Source organism: Microcaecilia unicolor, chromosome 1, assembly GCF_901765095.1.
Source record: "Microcaecilia unicolor chromosome 1, aMicUni1.1, whole genome shotgun sequence".
NCBI classification, from domain to species: domain Eukaryota; kingdom Metazoa; phylum Chordata; class Amphibia; order Gymnophiona; family Siphonopidae; genus Microcaecilia; species Microcaecilia unicolor.
This window is the reverse complement of record NC_044031.1, coordinates 383,057,062-383,080,181: the sequence shown is the minus strand read 5'-3', so window position 1 is coordinate 383,080,181 and position 23,120 is coordinate 383,057,062. Positions and strand designations below refer to the sequence as shown.

The window sequence follows — 23,120 nt, the reverse complement described above, 5'->3', positions numbered from 1 at the left end:
TCCTCGCATGCTAACAGACTACATGGTCTTAAACACGTAAAGAACACAAACATCAGAGAACACAGAATAAGTGACCACAAACTAAAAATAGAAATTATATATGCAAAAATTAAACTGAACTCCAAGAAACCACACTCTGTATGTAGTACAACAGAGAAACAGCTCTCCTGATCTGTGCAAAATATAAAGATAACATGTAAATTCCCCCAACACACACATTTAGCCATCCACTTCTCTGCTAAATTATTGACCCTTCAACATTCTCCAGCTTCAACTGGTCCTTTGGTTGTGTGTATTCCATCTTTTCTTACACATAGTCCCATTTGACCTGCTTTCATCTTCCTGCTCTTATTATAGTGGTCTCTGTCCTGAAGGGTATGAAGCCAACTACATCACCAACTACTGTTCTTAGGTATCATATAACTATTTTTGCCCCTTACAGTCACATTATGGTTTCTGTCAGTCTTTCTTGGGATCTTGTCCCTTGCACTTGGAAGACTGCTGCCATTCATCCAAACATTATCTGGGCAGAACAGACGTTTCCTCTTCGAATTATCGCCCAATTGCCTACTGTTCGCGGCAAAACTTACTGAAAATATTGTTCTCGCACAATTTGTAACAAATTGATGTTTTTCACTCCAACCAGAGACTTGCTTTTGCCAACACCACAGACTTGCTTGGTATCCTTACTTTTGCGAGGTCCTTTCTAGGCCACTCTAAATCTGTGCTACTTCTCTCTCTGGATCTCTCTGCTGCATTCGATCTAGTAGATTGCGCCATTCTGCTTCAGTGGTTAAGAGATATTGGTACTAGAGACTTGGCCTTAACTTGGTTATAACTCTTACCTGGCCAACATGAACTTTAATGGTAGGACATCTGGAAAATACTGGGGAGGTTCCAAGATGGCGGCAGTAGAGTAGCAGCGCTCCCTTTGGATCTAACAGTTCTGATGAAGAAGGGTAAAGTGAGGGTTATTCCCTCAGAGCCCTTGCAGACACCTACTTCTGCTCTGTAAGGACCCACGTTTATGACCCATGGGGGTCCAGTTTCTACAGACTTAAGGGGGGGGGGGGTGTCCAAGGTTTACCGGCTGCTCAAACGCTGATACCAGGTGGGACGGCATTGGGCTTTGGTTCAGACATCTCACTCGCCCCTGATACGCAAATTCCCCCACAGCAACCCGGTTCATTGAACTCCGGAGACTTTTTATCAGATTCTCTACATGCATTGTTGAAGGAGTCCGCTGATAGAGGGAAGCCTTCTGGCGCTATTGGCGAGGTGCAGAGTACACCTCCGGGTCAACATGTCCCAGATGAAGCAACGAGAGGTGTTGGATCTGTGCTGGAGACTGACAAGTCTCCTGTTACTGTGTGGAATGTAGAGTTAGTGGTGGGCCCGATTCAGCTTCAGAGACCCCCAACCTTTACTCTCGAGTCCATTTGGAATGCAGTTTCAGACTTCGGTTAAGGCCCTGTCCGGGCAGTTTGCTATTATGAATGCCAATATACAACTGAATTCTACTAATATTGAGCAGCATCACACAGATTGGAGTCAAAATGCACAGAAGGTGGCAGATAATACTGAACAGATTAAGAACGCTCAAGTATTGGCTATGTATGGTAAAGGAGAATTCTATTCTAAAAAGGAAAACAGAATTTTTAGAAAATTTTGTTAGATTTTCAAATTTAAGACTGATCAATTTTCCTAAACTTCCTCTGGTGGTGTCTGCTAGAGATATGTTTCAATGTTACTTGAAAGAAGTTCTCCCGGTTTCACAAGAAGCAATGCCTCCAATGACTTGTATTTATTTGCCTTAGACTAAGAAGGAACCTATACAAGCTGGCCAGGTTGTGGGCTTAGCTGTTGATCCCGAGACTGACATATTAAATATATCGGAGTTATTGGAGACTTCGGACTGAGTTTTTTCTTCTACTACTTGACAGTATCACCGACTACCATCTGATTGTGAATGGCTATTAAAACTTTTCTTACAAAAAAGGAAAGATGTTCTCCTCTTGGATTGCCAAGTCAGGATTTTTCCTGACTTGACTAAAGAGACTCAAAGGAGAAGGAAGAATTTTTCTCTGCTCAAACCAGCTGTCCTCTAATTGGGCTCTATTTCTTCAAATAGCTTTAAGTGGAAATCAGTGCAATATGTTTTGTTTTTTATTTAAACTCTCACAGCTCTCAGCCTCTCTCAGTGATAAGAGACCTATGTCTAGTGCTCCAGTTAGCATTAATTTAGTAATTTCTGGAGTTTGCTACTTTGCTTCTACTTTTGCACAGTAAGATATCAATGTCAATGTTTTTTTGACATAGTTATCTTTATTTATTTATTTTTTTTAATTTCACTCATATTGCTCCTCATAGTGTTATGGACTGTATTTAAGTTAATTATTTTCTAAGCAAGCTGGCTCAGTTTCCTTATAAATATTTCTGTATTTCCTTCAAATTGCAATAAAAATAAAATAATGGGACATCTGCACTGGTTTCACCAACTGCAGGGTTCCATTCTGGCATCCACATTTGTACGATGCGTTTCCTGAACCTTATTCAATCTATTGGTCTTACTGCTTATGTCTATGCCAATGACGTACAAATTCTCTCTCCTTTGGATCCTCTGGGCCCAGGTGACATTCTCCTTCTTAGCTCTAAATTGGCACAGGTTGCCTCCTGAGTTACTGCTAATAGGCTAAAAACTTAATCCAGATAAGTCAAAGGCCTTGCTTTTCTCTTCCTCCGCTGGTTTGTCCGTCATCTCCAATTTTACATTCCAGTACCCATGGCCCAATAGTACCCTCTTTAAAAGGTTTTGGGTATTATGATTCTGCCTTTAATTTCCAAACACAGATATCCATCCTGGTACGACGCTGCTTCTATAAATTTTCATATGATCTGCTCTATTCGATCCTTCTTCAGCAATCTGTCCTCTAAATTAATCTACTCTCTGGTTCCTAGCCAGGTCGACTACTGTAACTCACTATACAAAGGACTTAGGCAGAAAGATCTTTATCGTTTACAACTGATTCAAAACACATCTATTAAGTTGATTATTGGTTCAATGAAATTTGATCATGTCACTCCTCTCCTTGGGGATGCACACTGGCTTCCAATAAAATTAATCGGATTTCTTACAACATTCTTATCCTCAAGATTAGGTCTACTGGCCTCCAGCATTTTTAGCTAGCCTTCTAACACATTATTCCCCTTCCTGGACTCTTCGCTGATCTCGGCAGAATCTCTTAGTTGTTCCTTCCTTCAAGCAGATAACTCATGCTTTCACACGTAACTCTACATTTTCAGTTCTTGGTCTGGTCCTTTGGAATGCACTCCTCTCAACTATGATATCTTGATCCCCGGCCACAAACCTTTAAATCTCGGCTTAAAGTTCACCTCTTAGTAGCTGCCTTTCCTTAGACCTGTGATAACTCTTCCCTCAGAGAGACCTCTGAACATTACTACCTTCTCTCCCTACTGACTCGCTGTTTCTTTGCCTCTTTCCTCTCATATTTTTTTGTAGTTCCTTATATCACCTCCCCTCACTTGTTGGTATCATGCTCCTACTGTCCTGTCCTCTCTCGTTCTGCTTTTAGCATTGTACATCACATAGATGTTTCGATTTGCGGTATAGAAAGCTTTGAATAAAACTTGAAACTTGAATTGGTTATAAATTTAAAATAAAATATAAAATAACTTATCAATGACTTAAGAAGAAGCTACCTAAACTCACCAAGGAGCTGTAGATGTTCTCTTTGCATCTTCATTGTATCCCTATACTGTGTGCCAATCAGATTATCAAAGTACGTGCCAGGAATGATGATCACACAGAGTACATGCTGCTTATTAGCTCGCTCCCGCCACAGAGAGGAGGGGGCATTCATTAGGGTATGATTTTATCCAGATAAAATTGCTCCAATTGAGCCCATTATCACTTCAAGAACATGAAAATTTACCCACACAATTATGATTTCCTTTTATACAAAATCAGAATTTACAGGAGTATTTCATGTGTTTGGCTCTTCTCGAGTTTTGCATGAAATATTTTAGACTAAAAACCAATAACTGGGAATTTTAAATATGGATACCATTTTTTTTTTGCGACAATTCTACAAATTAAGGAATTTCTGCAGCCTGTCATAGAAAGATACTGTAAAGCAGAAGAAGATTTGAGAGACAGACAATGGGGCTCATTTTTGTAGCACTTAGACATACAAAGTATGTCATACAAATTGAGCCCCAATATATATCACTTATCCTAGCAAATGTCTTTTAACCAATTTCTGTCATGGGGGGGAGGGTGGGAACAAAAACAACAAAACCCAAAATTACATGGATGTTGAAAATCTGGTTATCAGAACATAACAGTTGTTTAAATAAGGAGCACCTTGAAGCTCTTAAGATCATTGGTCACAATTTTCAAGCTTTGAAATATCAGGTGATTATCATGTTTCTTTGGATCCATGAGGTGAGGATAGAATTTATATCCTCTCAAGAAAAGGAAATGTGGATTTCTCAATTAATCCTATCCCCATGGATTAAACTGTGGTGTTAAATGACAAAGTTTAATGTCCTTGTTGAATTCCACCCTGCATAGTTCTATTTTTCCAATTTGTCATTATTTTTACATCTAATCCTACCATTTAAAGGTGCTCCCCACTGAATCTAGAAAATTCTCAGCCGTCATTTAATTCATCAATGAAAAGTATTGCAGCTCCCCTCGATAGGACACTGACAAATCCTTCACATTTTTACAAGCATACAATGTGAAATTTATCAAAAAGTATAGGGAATGCAAGATATATCCTTAGTACAAAACAAAAATTACTTTCTTTCTGTGTAGACACACTATAACTCAGCAACTTGCCCTCCCCATGTTATGCAGCAATCTTATACACTCACATCTTTCTCCTGGATGGTGCACTCTTTGCAATAGTAGGCATCAGAGACCCCAGGCCCTCCACAAATGACACAGCGCCCTTGGTAGGAGCCATAGTTACACTCGTCACATATTCGCACTAGTGTGCAGGGACGCACGTACGAGTCACAGATCACACACTTCCCGTCACCTGAAAGCAAACATGGAACAAATAATGAGCAGCAGCATGGGTCTCCCTCTGTATATCTGCTAACTCACTGCTTCCTAACAGATACCACCATGAAGCCATTTTAGATGGAAATTGATTTGTAATTTAAAAAGAAAATACAGAGTATATATAAAAACTTGTTTAGTCATCAACAAAATAGGGTCATTCCATGCCAAGTGGTCTAAAATTAAAAAAAAAGTTCCCACCATCATGTTCTCCAATTTTGTTCAAGTTTTATCTGTTGCGCGAGACAGGTGTTAAACAAAGTTTCCCCAAATTTGAGGTCTCTAACTGCAATAGTTGCAGATCTAGACCCCCTTTTCTGAAAGGTTGTCAGTCCATGAGTGTGCGACATTTACTAAAATGCCATTTTTGGGGTCTAATAAAATCCAAACACATTTATAAGAATGGCTAAAAAAATTCAAATCCTGTACAGTTTTTTATGCCAATTCTGAAATACATTTTAACATTATGGATGCAAAATCCAAACAAGTTGACTCAAAGTGTGCATCAAAATTGGTCGCGACTCATCGGAACATATTTGGACCAATATTCAGACCGCAACAACTTCCATGCAAACAAAGATACGGACTTGAAATTTTGAACAAGTATTATGCTTATCCTGGACATACTACTGCCAGATTTGCAACTAACCAGCATCTATAACCGCCCTGCAGGATCTCTTCAAAGTTGGCACTGTCAGCGCAAATGGTAAAACGTACCAAAGTTCAAAGCCAATTATTAAAAAAGTCTGCCTAAATCAGCTTGTGAACAGTATCATCTGAAAGAGAAAATTGTGCTCTACAACACTGATATGTTTTTGTTTTGCAATGCCACCATTAAGTAGCCATTTACTCAGGTCAAAAGTATGTTATATTTTGTGTACGCGATGTATTGCGTTGGTCCATGAAACCAGCATCGCCATAGGGGCCACGCCCGATAGCCATGCAGTAACAGCCACGGGTGGCTATCTTTACTGCAGGATCCCAAGCCTGATTGTGTGTTTCTTTACTGCAGGTTCCCAAGCCTGCCTTCTTCAGTTACTTCATCATTCTGAAAGCATCATTGATCTGCAAGAGAACGGTTTCAGGGAAACTATATTGCCGACCAGATGATGTCACTGATGGAGCTGGAATAACAGCAATGATAAGTTGTTCTGGGATCCAGCAAGTATCGCATCTTACCGGCCAATAAAATGAAGTAGCGGGACCATGAGGATGCATGAAGCTTATGAAAGCATCTTTCTGTTCAACGGACGTTTCACAAACGTTTCCAATCCACCATAACAGCGCACAATAAACGACTGATCAACGAATAAAATACGAATGAATAAATAATTATATCAATACTTTTAAGTGACTATTAAGACTCAATTTCCTAGAAATGAAGAAAAATTAGCGCATCAAGTGTACTAAATATAACATACTTTGACCTGAGTAAATGGCTACTTAATGGTGGCATTGCAAAACAAAAACATATCAGTGTTGTAGAGCACAATTTTCTCTTTCAGATGATACTGTTTCACAAGCTGATTCAGGCAGACTCTTTTTTAATAATTGGTTTTGAACTTTGGTATATTTTACCATTTGCGCTGACAGTGCCAACTTTGAAGAGATCCTGAAGGGCGGTTATAGATGCTGGTTAGTTGCAAATCTGGCAGTATTATGTCCAGCACAAGCATAATGCTTGTTCAAAATTTCAAGTCCGTATCTTTGTTTGCATGGAAGTTGTTGCGGTCTGAATATTGGTCCAAATATGATCAGACGAGTTGCGACCAATTTTGATGCACACTTTGAGTCAACTTGTTTGGCTGGATTTTGCATCCATAATGTTAAAATGTACTTCATTGGAATATTCCTGGGGTTCTTGTGCTCCTGTTTGACCTTTTTTCTCACCTCCTTAGTTTAGTGATGCCAGGATTTGCATTGGACGCCAAACTCTACCTGTGGGTCTGTAGCACTGTTAATAGCTCTTCCTATGATCTTCAATCTGTTCTGCTAACAACTTCCTAAACCAATGAGTTTGAAAATCCCTTTAAATCACAAGTATAGCACATGTGCAGGATAACACATAACATGCTCATAGGAGCACATGGCTCCAATAATAGACAAACGTGAACCACAAATGTCCTTAGGTTTGTAGTGCTGGGAATGGCTAAGCTGGGAGACATTTTGTAAAATATTAAATACTTCTTTCTTCTCAGAAATAAAATGAAGCATGAAACTATTCTCTTGTATTTCATTTCAGTCACCAATAGAACAAAAAGTCACATGGAAAGACAAGCGTCTGTTCTAGTTAGCAGCCATAATCCTAAAATGGACAGGTGTTCCCAACTGACATCTTAGCACCACCTAGGATGGGAGGAGGAAGTCAGCGCTACAGGAAGAAAGTGATGTTCGGAACAGGTTTTACGATACCTTGTTTATTCAGGTGCTTATATTGCCTGTGGAAGAAGTGTTCTCAAACTGGAGTACATTCTTATATTACTAATGCAAGGAGGACTTTTTTTTTTTTTTTTAAAGATTGTTGGTAAACATTGCACAATTTTGTGCTTAAAAGAAGATTAGAATGTGTCACTGTTGATGCGACCCACAAAGACAGAAGTGGCTGAATAAGGAATTGAGAGTGCCACACGTTCAGGGGCAGCAAAGGAGAAATTAGATCTTACCTGCTAATTTGCTTTCCTTTAGTCCCTCCGGACCGGACCAGGATTGGACTGATGGGTTGTGCTCGCCTACCAGCAGGTGGAGACTGAGAAAAAAACTCTGCCTCTAGAGAGCCAATAGGAGCCCTGGCCATGTGACCTTAGCCTCAGTATTTGAATAACAAAGCAGGAAAGAAAGAAAGACCTTCTGTGCCGTATGGAATCCTAGCAGCCACAAAGCACTCGGCAATGCCAAGTATCAGAGCTCACCAGCAACTCTCACCAGAGAAGTGGTATGGCCCGATATGTATTACAGCTCACCAGCAACTCTCACTAGAGAAGTGGTATGGCTCACTTGTACTATAGCTCACCAGCAACTCTCACGAGAGAAGCGATATGGCTCACATGTAATATAGCTCACCAGCAACTCTCACCAGAGAAGTGGTATGGCCCACTTAAGATTTTATATATATTCCATCAACTGAGCTTACCAGCAACTCTCACCAGAAAAGTGGTAAATCATATTTAAGGTTTTATAGATATTCCAGCAACTGAGCTCAGCCACAACTCTCACCAGAGAAGTGGTATGGCGTATTTAAGGTTTTATAGATAGATTCCAGCAATTGAGCTCACCAGCAACCACCAGAGAAGTGGTATAGACCACGTAAAGTTCTGTATATATATAGTATTGTTCCACGAATCGTAAAGGAATGAATACACTTCCTACTGAATACACTTCCTACTTAATAAAAGAAGCTAAAGAGTAGAGAGAACATGGGAGGGGCCTGGTCCGGTCCGGAGGGACTAAAGGAAAGCAAATTAGCAGGTAAGATCTAATTTCTCCTTCCTTAGCGTCCCTCCGGACCGGACCAGGATTGGACTGATGGGAAGTACCAAAGCAGTAATCTGAAGGGAGGGAACCTTATGAAAACTGCAGAGAAATGTTCATGCTGCATAGGCCACCTGGCGACAACTAACATGTAGTGTGTCCCAATGAGCAAAATAAAATGAAACTAGGACTAAGTTGCCAACTTACCAATGTGCACCGAGAGCACCAAAAATCGCCATAGTAAGAATAGAGCCCGCTTCTGAAGTTGTGGAATATGTTGTAATACGCTGTGGAACTGCTCTCTCAGCGAGAAGAGAAATAGACATTCTCATTTCCTTGATCCTTCGCGATATAGCGGGTTAGAAACAATGAAAAACTTTTACGCCTACTGGCTAGAAGGACAAAACCAATAAGAAAAAACCGATTGGGAAAGGTGAAAACTTTAAACTACAGCAGACCGAAAAGAAGTTACCAACCGTAGAAGTATTCCACACATAGATCTACTTGCTGCAATGGCTACTGGGAAACACTGCTTGAAGAGGAAAACTTTATAGAAAAAGTTATGGCTACTAGAAAACAGAACTTTAAGAGTCTGTTCACCTAGTTCACCTAGCTGGTGGACGAAGCGGGAGGTACAGGTGCAGGACTCCTTTAAGAAACCGCTTTGACAGTGGATGCTGCATAAGCGTGCGGTTGTCAACAGTATCATGCATCACTGATAGAGCTGCCAAATGAACTCTAATGGATGAGTAAGACAGACAAGATTTCGCAAGATGCAGAAGATATTCCAAAACATGCAAAATGGATACTGTTTGTGGAATGAAGTGGCGAGAGGAGTACCACAGAGTGAACCGTCGCCACTTTGATTCATAGGACTTTAATGTAGATTTCTGTCTGGAAGCAATTAAAACTTGAAGTACTTCCTGCGAAAATATCAAAGATGTTGCAGACCCAGTAACCACGCCATAAGTTTGATTGACTGGGGGTCCGGATGTAGAAGGGTGCCTTGGTTCTGCGTAAACACCTAGTGAGATGATGAAAGAAACGCATAAAGAAGGCTGAAAAACCCCTGCTGGACGTTGGCATCTGTCCCTGTCTCCGTCAAGACTGTTGCTGAACGGAAGAAGCAAGAAATGTTCGTGAGCCTGAAGGCAAAAAGAGATAGCCCTGAAGTGTCGCAGTGAGGAAGTAAGGCTGAAAAAATGAGAGTCCATTCACCTAAATGCAGGGTGACACAACTAAGAAAAAATGAGTACAAACTCAAGAGTATACTCTTAACTCCTCCTTGGCGGATGACATAACCCATTGCCATGGCAAGGACCAACATAGCTCTCTCCGCCTTGTTTGTCAGTAGGGAAAACAAAATTCACCCGAAGGTAAAACGAATTGCTGAGGTCCCCCAGAAAAAAAAAAAATATATATATATACAAAAAAGCTTCTGCCAAAAAGTGTACTGCACGAAGCATCCCAATGACAGAACTAAGGTTCTTGAGATAACTAGATGACACTTAAATAGCGCGATTGATGACCCTGAGATTCGCAATAGGATGAAGGAAAATTCCTTCTTGGGCATTAGAAAGTAAAATTGCATTCTGCAGAATAGAGCGAGGAAATGGCCGAAGGCCCAAGGTCACCAAGAAAAATATAAACTGGGATGATTGCAGAGGAGACAAAAGACTGTGCGCCAACCTGACTAAACAAAGAGAAAATCAGAGATATCTGATGAGAGATCAAATGAGAGGCCTGGCTACAATCACCATCCAACCTAGAGACTGTAAGAAATGCAACACCCGGTGCGTGACCTGAGAACTCTGCTGATAAGACTTTCTCCAATTAGGCAGTCGTCTAGGTAAGAATGAAATGACCCTAAGAGCGCAATGAACATCCTCTTAGATCTATAAAAGAACGGAAGAGAGAGTACTGCTGAAAATGACCGGTTAATGCATAAGCAAAAAACTAGCCATTCTCTGGATCCTGAGGAGAAGAGGAAGGGTGACCAAGGACACCAGTTAAATAGGGCTACAAACTCCAACCCTATCTCTATGGCGTTCCATAGTTGGGTAAGTTCTGAATATAGAAAGTTCTGAATATAGGAGTCCACCAGCTATGGTAGTACGCTCCGGACAGAAAAAAAAAAATTGTCCCAGTATGAACGTCTGATTCACCGGCCTGTAATTTCTTGGATCTCCCTAATCCACATACCACTAATCCACGTACCACGGTCATGCGTCCTCCCTCACTGAGATGTAGATTGTAAGCTCCTTTGAGCAGGGAACGTCCTTCTTTGTTAATTTGTACAGCGCTGCGTAACCCTAGTAGCGCTCTAGAAATGTTAAGTAGTAGTAGTAGTACCAGACTCACACCCAATAGATATGAATGTTGAGCTTGTTTCAGGTTAAAACACCGAACCTAGGCCCAGGGTCCCCGGTGTTCCTAGTGGTGAACAGCCATGGCAAATATTGTATGCGTTAGTTTGCAGAATTACTGCAAAGCCTTGCTTTTGGAGCAGAGATTTCTGTTCGATACTCTCGTGAGAGGTTTTTTTTTTTTTTTTTTTTTCTTTAATGCTGTTCTGGCTGTAGAAAGGTGGACATTTGAGCTTCCCCAGAATGGCAAAACTTATGTACCTATGCCCATTAGATATGAATGCTGGACTTAATGGACTTTAGGCCTTACCCAGCATAACCATACTTATGTACCTATGGTATAAATACACAGGAAGTGAGTGAATCCCCTTCCAATTGAAAGAACACTCTGGAGTGAAGGCGCATAGAATGAAAATGAAAAAGGACAAACTTGGAAATTACCTGTAACGAAAAAAGTGAAGTTGTGCCACAGCCACTTGGTGAAGGCGGTGTAGACAAGACTGTATCTGAATTCAAGAAAGCTTGATATAACATCAGGTCTCTAAGGAAGAGGAAGAGATAGCAGATGGTATGTATAGGCATACTGGACCAAACCAGGATGTTTATAATCTGCCAATGCTGAACTGATAGAGTAGAGACAAACACGAGTAGATGGTTTGAGGACCGTCCACTATCTTTAAGTGAAAGGATGACTTTATTCTCTAAGTGACCATATGTCCTGTAAAAACCAGAAGAAAGCTAAAATGAAATATGAGAGGCTTCAAGGCAGTTGGAAAAGAAGGGAAGACATGAATAAAGCATGCCTGCTAAGGCAGCTGAGTGACTGGGAGCTTGGTAGACAGGACTGTCCCTCAGAGAATATGAAAGAGCTGATATATCCCCATGGCATCTGAACAATATACTGTATGCCTCTAGAGAAGGCTTCTTAAAGTCGGAAAAAGAAAACACTGTATAACACTACAGCCATTGAGAGTGTCTGTTAAGTTCTTAAAACACTATATAACATCATAGGCATGGAGTAAAATGCTTGAAAGGAACTAAGATATTATGGTCAGAATTGCAAAGTACCAATCAATTGACTCTTAGACAACGTAGTCCTATTCACCAGGGAATGAGAAAGACAGAAATTTACTCTATGCCTATAGAGAAAGTTTCTAAAGTTCTTAAAACACTGTATAATACTACAGCTATTGAGGAAAATGCTTGAAATGAATTATGATAAGATGTAGATTTTCCACCAGGCAATGAAAAATGACTGAGCACCAGAAAAAACTAGTGTTAACAGCCCCGTGATACATAGAAATTTAAAAGAAGAAAAGCTTGTTATATATCCATATATGAAAGGAGCCCCCTTTCAACCAAATATTGCCTGCTGATGTGAAGAGCATTTTAGAATACGCCGTTCAGCACATACAAAAGTGTACACATCTTGGAGCCGAACTGCTCTATGAACTGCAGCCTTACCTTCAGCAGAGAGATCCCCGACTGATAAGATGGAGGGAGAAACAAAATGGCCGCCGTTCGCTCCACTGGCCCTGTGGCGATCGTCGACAGCGCGCCCGACACCTCCGAACAAGCGGAGCCCAGTGGAACGGCGAAGAAACAACAGCCGGCGAAAAAGGCCCCGAAAAAACTGAAGGCAGCACCGGACCCGAAGAAACCTTGAAGGGAGAGCAAAATTTACACGTTCCGGCTGCGTGAACTGCGCGACGCTGACCGACAGCAGCTGTTTGAACTTTTAAGCCATATCGGAAAAAACAGGTGGCCGCGCTTACGCGGTTCGCACCTTTCTTTTTTTTTTTTTTTTAAACTGCCGCCGCCAAAACGCAAGAAAATGGAGGAAATTAAATCTGACGAGAAAAATCGCTGTTTAAAGTCACAGATACTGAATTATTTTCTTCTGTTTTTTTTTTTTTTTTATAACCCCTCAATCATAATAAAACACTGGAGCTGCCTGCTCGTTAGAAGTCTGGGGAAAGAAAGGCTGCTTCTTTGAATTTCCTTTTATTTGATTTAATTCTTTTAAAGCAGCTACCTGTTAAAAGTGGCTGCCTCTCCCAAAGACGGTACACCTTTCCAGAGAAAGGGACGGCCCTTCCCTGCTAAGCCAGGGAGATGGGGAGGAAGGGGGGTGGACTCGAGACACCCGAGTTTAACACCCCCGAGGCTGTCAAAGAAAGAAGAGAAAGGAAACCCTGTCAAGCCTCTAAATAAGATTCCAGGCACAGAAGAATTATCACAAATATCTGTAATATCTAAAGAGAAAAGGAGAGAGACTAATGGGCTCACTTCCTACCTGCTGGGAGACTGAGAAAATACTGAGGCTAAGGTCACATGGCCAGGGCTCCTATTGGCTCTCTAGAGGCAGAGTTTTTTCTCAGTCTCCACCTGCTGGTAGGCGAGCACAACCCATCAGTCCAATCCTGGTCCGGTCCGGAGGGACGCTAAGGAACTGTATTTTTCCTTGGAACCTTTATCTTTTTTTTTCTTTATTTTTAAAGTGTGCTTTTGCTCTCTCATCTGCTTTCAATTTCCTTTTTCAGTTTTGCTATTATTTTTAAGTTATCTAGTTGCTTGCTTGCCAGCCTTTTTTCTTTGCTAACAGGGAGCAGCCCCAGGCTGCAGCAAATACAGCTCTTTGCACCTGGGTCTGCTCCAGTGGAAGTACATCCTCTGGTCCCATGCCAGTGTTAGGCACCAATTTTTAGGTGCTAATGAATCCTCCACCCCTGCTTATAATCTTAACATTATCAACTAGGTAAAGCAAGGCAGGAATAGATGCAATGATCTGAAAGACCAAACAACTGAACTAGGATCTGAATCCCAGGGTGTCTGTTTTAACAATGCACCATTCCCTTTCCCTGTAAGCCTATTGCTACTTTACCAGTTTTCCATTGTTGTCTTTTGGTTTATTTTCTTAACCCTTTTTTCTGCCTTTTGCCTTCCAAGGTTTGAAGTCTCTTGCTACTGATAAAATGCTTTCAATGTGCAGCCCAGCAGAAGATGGGCCAGGATATCTTTCTTCTGTTAGGGATGGCAGGAAGCCTAATGTGGTTCTCTTTGCATGCTATTTGTGAAAATTCTCTCTCCCCCCAAATCAGTGAACTCTGTTGCCAAGAATGGTAGAGGATAGCCCCAGTGCTGCCAGTCTGCAGATTTCACCCCAGCTATGGTGCCCAGATAGATATCCCCTAATCAATTTTAAATTTTTGCTACTTGCCATTGGATTCCTGCCATACTGGATCCTGATCATGGAGGTATCTGCAGAATACCGGTAGTGACCCTTATTATGCAGGTCTCCAGAGAGTGCCTCTGCTCCCCCTGTTTAGGGAACTCTTCTTCCTTACGCAGAGAAGACATACCAAAGCACAAATTCATAAAGTGTACTTACATTTTTCACAGAGTCTTCCAATGGCTGCAAATTAGAAAAACAAAAATACACATTTTAGATGGTGTGTAAACCACTACCACCCCCCCCCCCCCAAAAAAAAAAGGTTTTTAAAGCAATTTTAACAGGTAGTATTTGAAGATGATACAACATGTGTGTAGTGGTGAACTGGTGGGAAGCGTCCCAGAAAATGGCATTATCAATAAGCAACATGTGCCTGGTTTCCCCTTTTCTATACCCAGCATATAAGACTTTCTCCACCAGCAGAAGGCATATCCCTGCAGCAGCTAGCATGTGTCTGAGGCTCCCCAAACACTCCTGTAATGCAACAGTCACTACAAGGCCTCACTTATGAGCTGCTTTTATGCTATTTGTTAGTTAAAGTTAAACAAATACACAATAAAAATCATAATTCACAATGCCAGAACAAACTTTGAAATACAACAGCTAAGGTGGTCAAATTTAATCTGTGCCTTGCCCAGAATATAAATGCACTGAATAAATTTGATCATGCAATAATAATAAAAAAAAAATAATAAACCGTTCACCATCCTGCTATGGTCAGTGAATGGCAGTTAATCAGCTAATAAAAGTACAGTTAGCTCTCAACATTAGAGCTGCCCAATAGTCAATCAGGGACAAAAGCAATAGATGCAAATATTTGAGACTAGTTTTTAGGAAGAAGTTAATTAGGCTCTCCAGCTCTCTAGATGTGTGCTAGGTGATGTTGATATAGTGAGATATTGAAAATTACAAAACATTAACAGCCTCTTTTACCATACTATGGTAAGTAAAAGGGGGCCCCCTTTTACCACAGCGGATGAAAGGCATTTCTTCTGCCCAAAAAGGAAATGGCTGTGCAGCAAGTTAAACACTTGCCGCGTGGCCATTTCCTGGGGAAGCCCTTACCGCCTTCCGCATTACCCCGGTGCTGCTCGATTACCACCGGGTAAGCCCTCCCCCCCCCCAACACACGCATACAAAAAATGCCTCTGTCATGCTGGAAATGGTGCTCACTGGGGGCAGGCACTACAGCTGGGCTCCTGCAGTAGCCCAGCGGAAATGCCAAAATGATGCACAGCAAAGCGGCGGTACAGGTACCACCACTTTGTAAAAGAGGCCCTAAGTAAGATGGAAAGTTATCTAAGAGGAGGGTGGGGGAGTGGACCTGCTGGAAATCAAGATTTAGTTCTCTGTTTTTCTAGTGAACTGGTCAGATAAATCTGAAGCAAACAGGCAAATCCTGCTTTCTATTTCGCAGAAAATATGTTTTGATGGTAGCACAGATGCACTATTATGTACATTCACAGGGAGAATTTGATTTAAAATACTTTCTTGAAGATGGGCTGGGAAAAGGGCTTTGTTTTAGGAATCATCTGTCAACAAGATTTGTTCCTGCCCCTTTTGTATAGCCTCTGTAGGGTCCAAGATGGGGAAAGGAAATACCACACACACACACCTCTCTGTAAGACCCTAAGACTAATGAGCACAGGGAAACATAAAGGTGAGCCCTCCAAAACCCACCAAAAACCTACTGTACCCACGTACGGGTGACACTTGCAGGCATAAAGGCTATTGTAGTGGTGAACAGTTGAGTACAATAGGTTTTTGGTGGGTTTGCACTCTCCACCACAAGTGTACAGGGGCCCCTTCTTTACAGTGCACTGCACTGACCACTAGGCTACTCCAGGGACCTGCTTGCTGCTCTAAGAGGACTGGCCATAACACCTGAAGCTGCCAGAGCCTGGAATGTACTGTTTCTTTTACATCTTTAAGGGGGTCATGCCTTAATCCCTCCAGTGGTCATTTGGGGCATCTTTTTGTGACTTAGTTGTCAACTAAAGCAGGTCTAGCCCAAAATATCTAGGTTTCAGCCTTGAATGTTTTATGGCAGAAAAATGTTCAAGAGTTAGGAAAAACAAATCCTGCCTCCAACATGCCCCCTTGTGATTTGGACACACTATGGATGAACTGCATAGAAACATGTCTAAAACAAATGTGTTTCGAAAATAGATGTTTTTCTTGCACAAAACATACAAATTGCTATCTGCTGCTTTGTGCCATTTTATGTTTTTCTGTTTCGAAAATATGCCCCATAGTAACCTATATAACTTTGTAAGTCTAGGTGCTTTGAAAATGAGCCTTGCGGAGGTATATTTTCAAAGAACTTAGGCATACAAAGTTCCATTGTAACCTATGAGCCTCATAGTCTACTACTTGCTACTCAGACTACCTTACACAGAATGGATCAGACCAGTCAACGTTCTCTATGGCATGAAATGGAAGTGTGCTTATGGAATAATCCACTGTTAAAAATTAAAGGATCTCGGGTCAAATCTGTTATAGTTGGGGGGCTGCTTTTGTATAGAGTCATGGCTAGTGGAGTACAGGGTCTGATCGCAATAAGATGATCTCTCCACTGCAGTGGGTAGGCCTATGCTGGCAGTGATGTGTGATTCCTGAGGTGGGGGGGGGGGGGGGACTTGGGAAGGGTGGTGGTGGAAGGCGGTTCTGTTCAGGGTTGGGGGAAGGAAGATCAGTGTGACAGATGACTATCCATAGTGAGGATGGTTTTAGATGTATGCCCGGCTATCTGGAAGAGTATGATTAGAGACTGGGGTGCAAGCTGGGTGCCCCAGACTCCTTACCATTTCTTATCTTGCTTTGTTGTCCAGTATCCTCAATTTGGGTTGAGTGGTTCACCTGGTAAAGTGATCTCATAGAATATGGAATTACCTCACCAGTGAATTGCAGTAAAATTATAACTGCATTACAGCAACATAGCACAGATATCACCTGCATACAGAAAACTAAATTAATAGATGAGGAGAATTTAGCTCGTGCGTGGGTCGGTGACATGTACTATGCCTCATCTGGATCACGTCAGGGAGACGTGGCGGTACTCTTGCATAAAATCCTTAGCCTGCAAGACAGAGGTTTTGTTGAAAGATGGACAAGGCCAGTACTTGGTGATGCGGTTGTTGCTTTGGGGATGTGAGATTTTATTGGTGGTGAGGTATGGACCCATGCCGGCTGAACCTAAATTTCAGAGATTTACTACAGGTCTGTGTGCCCTACGCTTCCCAGAACCTACTGGCAGTAGGAGACATGAACATAATTCTGGATCCGGATTTAGATCGATCTATATGTAGAGGAGGCACTGGGAGGGGTGGTGATCACGTGCTTTTGACATTTGTGCATTCTCTCGAGCTGGTAGATTCCTGGAGATTATTTTCTCCGAGGACAAGCAGGCTGCTTGTTCTCACTGATGGGTGACGTCCACGGCAGCCCCTCCAATCGGAAACTTCACTAGCAAAGTCCTTTGCTAGTCCTCGCGCGCATGCGCGGCCGTCTTCCCGCCCGAAACCGGCTCGAGCCGGCCAGTCTTCTTTTGTCCGCACTCGGTACGGTCGTATTTTCGCCGTGTCGAGCCCCGGAAAGTCGACCTCGCGCGTCCAAATTGTTTTGAGCGTGTTTTTTCTTCGGAAAAGCTTTTGCTTAAGTCGGGAAGTGCTCCGGAAACCCTCCACCGGGTTTCGTGTCAATCCTCCCCGTACTTCCAGCTTTTTGCCCCGGTAAGTTTTCTTTCGTCGTCGGGGTAGGCCTCTTTTCGGCCTCGGTCGAGATTTTCTCCCTCTAAAGTTTTGGTGCTCTTTTTCCGTCATTTCGGATTTTGATTTCGCCGGCGTGATTTTTCCGCCCATGACATCGAAGCCTTCCAGCGGCTTCAAGAAGTGCACCCAGTGCGCCCGGGTTATCTCGCTCACTGATCGACACTCGTCGTGTCTTCAGTGTCTGGGGGCCGAGCACCGCCCTCAGAACTGCAGTCTGTGTTCCCTGCTTCAGAGGCGGACTCAGGTAGCGAGACTAGCCCAGTGGAACGTGTTGTTCTCGGGCTCTTCGTCGGCATCGGCACCGGGATCTTCGAGTCAGCGTCCAGACCATCTTCCTCGGCCGCCCCTGCATCGAGTGCATCGAGGCATCGGGCCTCTGCATCGGCGCCGAGACATCGGATAGCTGCATCGACGTCGGTGGTACCGGGACCTCGTCTGCTGATGTCGTCGGACGGTGGTGCATCGTCAGGAGTGCAGGTGAGGGCTGTCCATTCCCCTGCTGGTGGCGGTGAGCCTTCGGGTGGGTCTCCTCCTACCCTGAGGGCTCCTGCGGTACAGCCCCCCCCGAGACAGACCTCCTTCGGTCTCGGCCCCGAGGAAGCGACGGATGGATTCTACGTCCTCCTCGTCGGTGCCGGGGAGCTCCGGTGACATGCTTCGAAAGAAATCGAAGAAGCATCGACACCGGTCTCCTCCCCGTGTCGGCACCGAGAGCTCTGGGTCGCCGAGGGATTCGGCACCCAGCAGGCATCGGCACCGAGAGGACCGCTCACCCTCTGTTCAAGAGGTGTCGATGCGCTCCACTCTGGACAGCCCGGAACAGCCTCCTCGCCCGGAACAGGTTCTGACGTCGACGCCTGCATCGACCTCTCAGCCTTTTTCTGCAGCCACTCTGAACGAGAGCCTCCGGGCCGTTCTCCCAGAGATTCTGGGAGAGCTGTTGCGCCCTACACCTCCGGTACCGGCGGTGCTTGCGCCTCCGGTACCGTCGAGCGTGGCGCTGGCTGGCCCATCGCCCAGGTTGAGGTCCCCGACGTCGGTACCGCGTGCGGTGCCGACCGCGGCCACCTCCCAGGAGGGCTCCCCGACTACGTCGGCGGAGGGAGCTTCGCCGATGCGGGCCAGGGAGTCTACCTCTCGACGCCCCCATCGTGGACGTGGCTCCACGGAGTCGAACAGGGCGAGGTTGCAGACACAGGTCCGTGAACTTGTGTCTGACACCGAGGGTGAGGCCTCGTGGGAGGAAGAGGAAGATCCCAGATATTTCTCTGACGAGGAGTCTGAGGGTCTTCCGTCTGATCCCACTCCCTCTCCTGAGAGACAGCTTTCTCCTCCCGAGAGTCTGTCTTTTGCCTCCTTTGTCCGGGAGATGTCTACGGCCATCCCCTTCCCGGTGGTTGTGGAGGACGAGCCCAGGGCTGAAATGTTTGAGCTCCTGGACTATCCTTCTCCACCTAAGGAAGCGTCCACTGTTCCCTTGCACCATGTCCTGAAAAAGACATTGCTTGCGAACTGGACCAAGCCATTAACTAATCCCCACATTCCCAAGAAGATCGAGTCCCAGTACCGGATCCATGGGGACCCAGAGCTGATGCGCACTCAGTTGCCTCATGACTCTGGAGTTGTGGATTTGGCCCTAAAGAAGGCTAAGAGTTCTAGGGAACATGCTTCGGCGCCCCCGGGCAAGGACGCTAGAACCTTAGACTCCTGTGGGAGGAAGGCCTACCATTCCTCTATGCTCGTGTCCAAGATCCAGTCTTACCAGCTCTACACGAGCATACACATGCGGAACAATGTGCGGCAGTTGGCGGGCTTGGTTGATGCTCTTCCCCCTGAGCAAGCCAAGCCTTTTCAGGAGGTGGTCAGGCAGCTGAAGGCGTGCAGAAAATTCCTGGCCAGAGGAGTTTATGACACTTTTGATGTTGCGTCCAGGGCCGCTGCTCAAGGTGTGGTGATGCGCAGGCTCTCATGGCTGCGTGCCGCCGACCTGGAGAATAGAATCCAGCAGCGGATTGCGGACTCGCCTTGCCGTGCGGACAATATTTTTGGTGAAAAAGTCGAACAGGTGGTAGAGTCTCTCCACCAGCGGGACACCGCATTCGACAAATTCGCCCGCCGGCAGCCTTCAGCTTCTACCTCTACAGGTAGACGATTTTTCGGGGGAAGGAAGACTGTTCCCTACTCTTCTGGCAAGCGTAGGTACAATCCTCCTTCCCGACAGCCTGCGGCCCAGGCTAAGCCCCAGCGCGCTCGCTCTCGTCAGCAGCGTGCGACTCAGCAAGGCCCCGCGGCTCCCCAGCAAAAGCAAGGGGCGAGCTTTTGACTGGCTCCAGCAGAGCATAGCCGACATCCAAGTGTCCGTGCCGGGCGACCTGCCAGTCGGAGGGAGGTTGAAAGCTTTTCACCAAAGGTGGCCTCTCATAACCTCCGATCAGTGGGTTCTGCAAATAGTCCGGCAGGGGTACACCCTCAATTTGACCTCAAAACCTCCAAATTGTCCACCGGGAGCTCAGTCTTACAGCTTCCAGCACAAGCAGGTACTTGCAGAGGAACTCTCCGCCCTTCTCAGCGCCAATGCGGTCGAGCCCGTGCCATCCGGGCAAGAAGGGCTGGGATTCTATTCCAGGTACTTCCTTGTGGAAAAGAAAACAGGGGGGATGCGTCCCATCCTAGACCTAAGGGCCCTGAACAAATATCTCGAAAAAGAAAAGTTCAGGATGCTTTCCCTGGGCACCCTTCTCCCCATGATTCAGCAAAACGACTGGCTATGCTCTCTGGACTTGAAGGATGCCTACACACACATCCCGATACTGCCAGCTCACAGACAGTATCTGCGATTTCAGTTGGGCACACGCCACTTCCAGTACTGTGTGCTACCCTTTGGGCTCGCCTCTGCGCCCAGGGTGTTCACCAAGTGCCTAGCTGTGGTAGCAGCGGCGCTTCGCAGGCTGGGGGTGCACGTGTTCCCATATCTCGACGATTGGCTGGTGAAGAACACATCCGAGGCAGGAGCCCTGCAGTCCATGCAGATGACTATTCGCCTACTGGAGCTACTGGGGTTTGTGATAAATTATCCAAAGTCCCATCTTCTTCCAGTGCAGAGACTCGAATTCATAGGAGCTCTGCTGGATTCTCGGACGGCTCGCGCCTATCTCCCAGAGACGAGAGCCAACAACTTGTTGTCCCTCGTCTCGCGGGTGCGAGCGTCCCAGCAGATCACAGCTCGGCAGATGTTGAGATTGCTGGGCCACATGGCCTCCACAGTTCATGTGACTCCCATGGCCCGCCTTCACATGAGATCTGCTCAATGGACCCTAGCCTCCCAGTGGTATCAGGCCGCTGGGGGTCTGGAGGACGTGATCCACCTGTCCACGAGTTTTCTCGAATCCCTGTATTGGTGGACCATTTGCTCCAATTTGACTCTGGGACGTCCTTTCCAAATCCCTCAGCCACGGAAAGTGCTGACTACGGATGCGTCCCTCCTGGGATGGGGAGCTCATGTCGATGGGCTTCACACCCAAGGAAGCTGGTCCCTCCAGGAACGCGGTCTACAGATCAATCTCCTGGAGTTACGAGCGATCTGGAACGCTCTGAAGGCTTTCAGAGATCAGCTGTCCCACCAAATTATCCAAATTCAGACAGACAACCAGGTTGCCATGTACTATGTCAACAAGCAGGGGGGCACCGGATCTCGCCCCCTGTGTCAGGAAGCCGTCAGCATGTGGCTCTGGGCTCGCCGTCAAGGCATGGTGCTCCAAGCCACATATCTGGCAGGCGTAAACAACAGTCTGGCCGACAGGTTGAGCAGGATTATGCAACCTCACGAGTGGTCGCTCAACTCCCGAGTGGTGCGCCAGATCTTCCAAGCGTAGGGCACCCCCTTGGTGGATCTCTTCGCATCTCGAGTGAACCACAAAGTCCCTCAGTTCTGTTCCAGGCTTCAGGCCAACGGCAGACTGGCATCGGATGCCTTCCTCCTGGATTGGGGGGAAGGCCTGCTGTATGCTTATCCTCCCATTCCTCTGGTGGGGAAGACTTTGTTGAAACTCAAACAAGACCGAGGCACCATGATTCTGATTGCTCCTTTTTGGCCGCGTCAGATCTGGTTCCCTCTTCTTCTGGAGTTATCCTCCGAAGAACCGTGGAGATTGGAGTGTTTTCCGACCCTCATCACGCAGGACGAAGGGGCTCTTCTGCATCCCAACCTCCAGTCTCTGGCTCTCACGGCCTGGATGTTGAGGGCGTAGACTTTGCCTCTTTGGGTCTGTCAGAGGGTGTCTCCCGCATCTTGCTTGCTTCCAGGAAAGACTCCACTAAGAGAAGTTACTTCTTTCATTGGAGGAGGTTTGCCGTCTGGTGTGACAGTAAGGCCCTAGATCCTCGCTCTTGTCCTACACAGACCCTGCTTGAATACCTTCTGCACTTGTCTGAGTCTGGTCTTAAGACCAACTCCGTAAGGGTTCACCTTAGTGCAATCAGTGCATACCATTACCAAGTGGAAGGTAAGCCGATCTCAGGACAGCCTTTAGTTGTTCGCTTCATGAGAGGTTTGCTTTTGTCAAAGCCCCCTGTCAAACCTCCTACAGTGTCATGGGATCTCAATGTCGTTCTCACCCAGCTGATGAAACCTCCTTTTGAGCCACTGAATTCCTGCCATCTGAAGTACTTGACCTGGAAGGTCATTTTCTTGGTGGCAGTTACTTCGGCTCGTAGAGTCAGTGAGCTTCAGGCCCTGGTAGCCCAGGCCCCTTACACCAAATTTCATCATAACAGAGTAGTCCTCCGCACTCACCCTAAGTTCTTGCCAAAGGTCGTGTCGGAGTTCCATCTGAACCAGTCAATTGTCTTGCCAACATTCTTTCCCCGTCCTCATTCCTGCCCTGCTGAACGTCAGCTGCACACATTGGACTGCAAGAGAGCATTGGCCTTCTATCTGGAGCGGACACAGCCCCACAGACAGTCCGCCCAATTGTTTGTTTCTTTTGATCCCAACAAGAGGGGAGTGGCTGTAGGGAAACGCACCATATCCAATTGGCTAGCAGATTGCATTTCCTTCACTTACGCCCAGGCTGGGCTGGCTCTTGAGGGTCATGTCACGGCTCATAATGTTAGAGCCATGGCAGCGTCGGTAGCCCACTTGAAGTCAGCCACTATTGAAGAGATTTGCAAGGCTGCGACGTGGTCATCTGTCCACA

At 45.2% G+C, this 23,120-nt stretch overlaps 1 protein-coding gene across 2 annotated transcripts in view; it reads right to left on the bottom strand.

Annotated features, from left to right (window-relative positions):
• LOC115474756 (PHD finger-like domain-containing protein 5A) overlaps positions 1 to 23,120 on the bottom strand; it is a 34,386-nt gene that overhangs the window by 5,261 nt on the left and 6,005 nt on the right. For both annotated transcript variants that reach the window (XM_030210416.1, XM_030210411.1), the window contains exons 2-3: positions 14,315 to 14,338; positions 4,900 to 5,066 (exon numbers count right to left, since the gene is read on the bottom strand). In XM_030210416.1, coding sequence (XP_030066276.1) covers positions 4,900 to 5,066; positions 14,315 to 14,338 — 191 coding nt within the window. The remainder of the gene's footprint in view (positions 1 to 4,899; positions 5,067 to 14,314; positions 14,339 to 23,120) is intronic.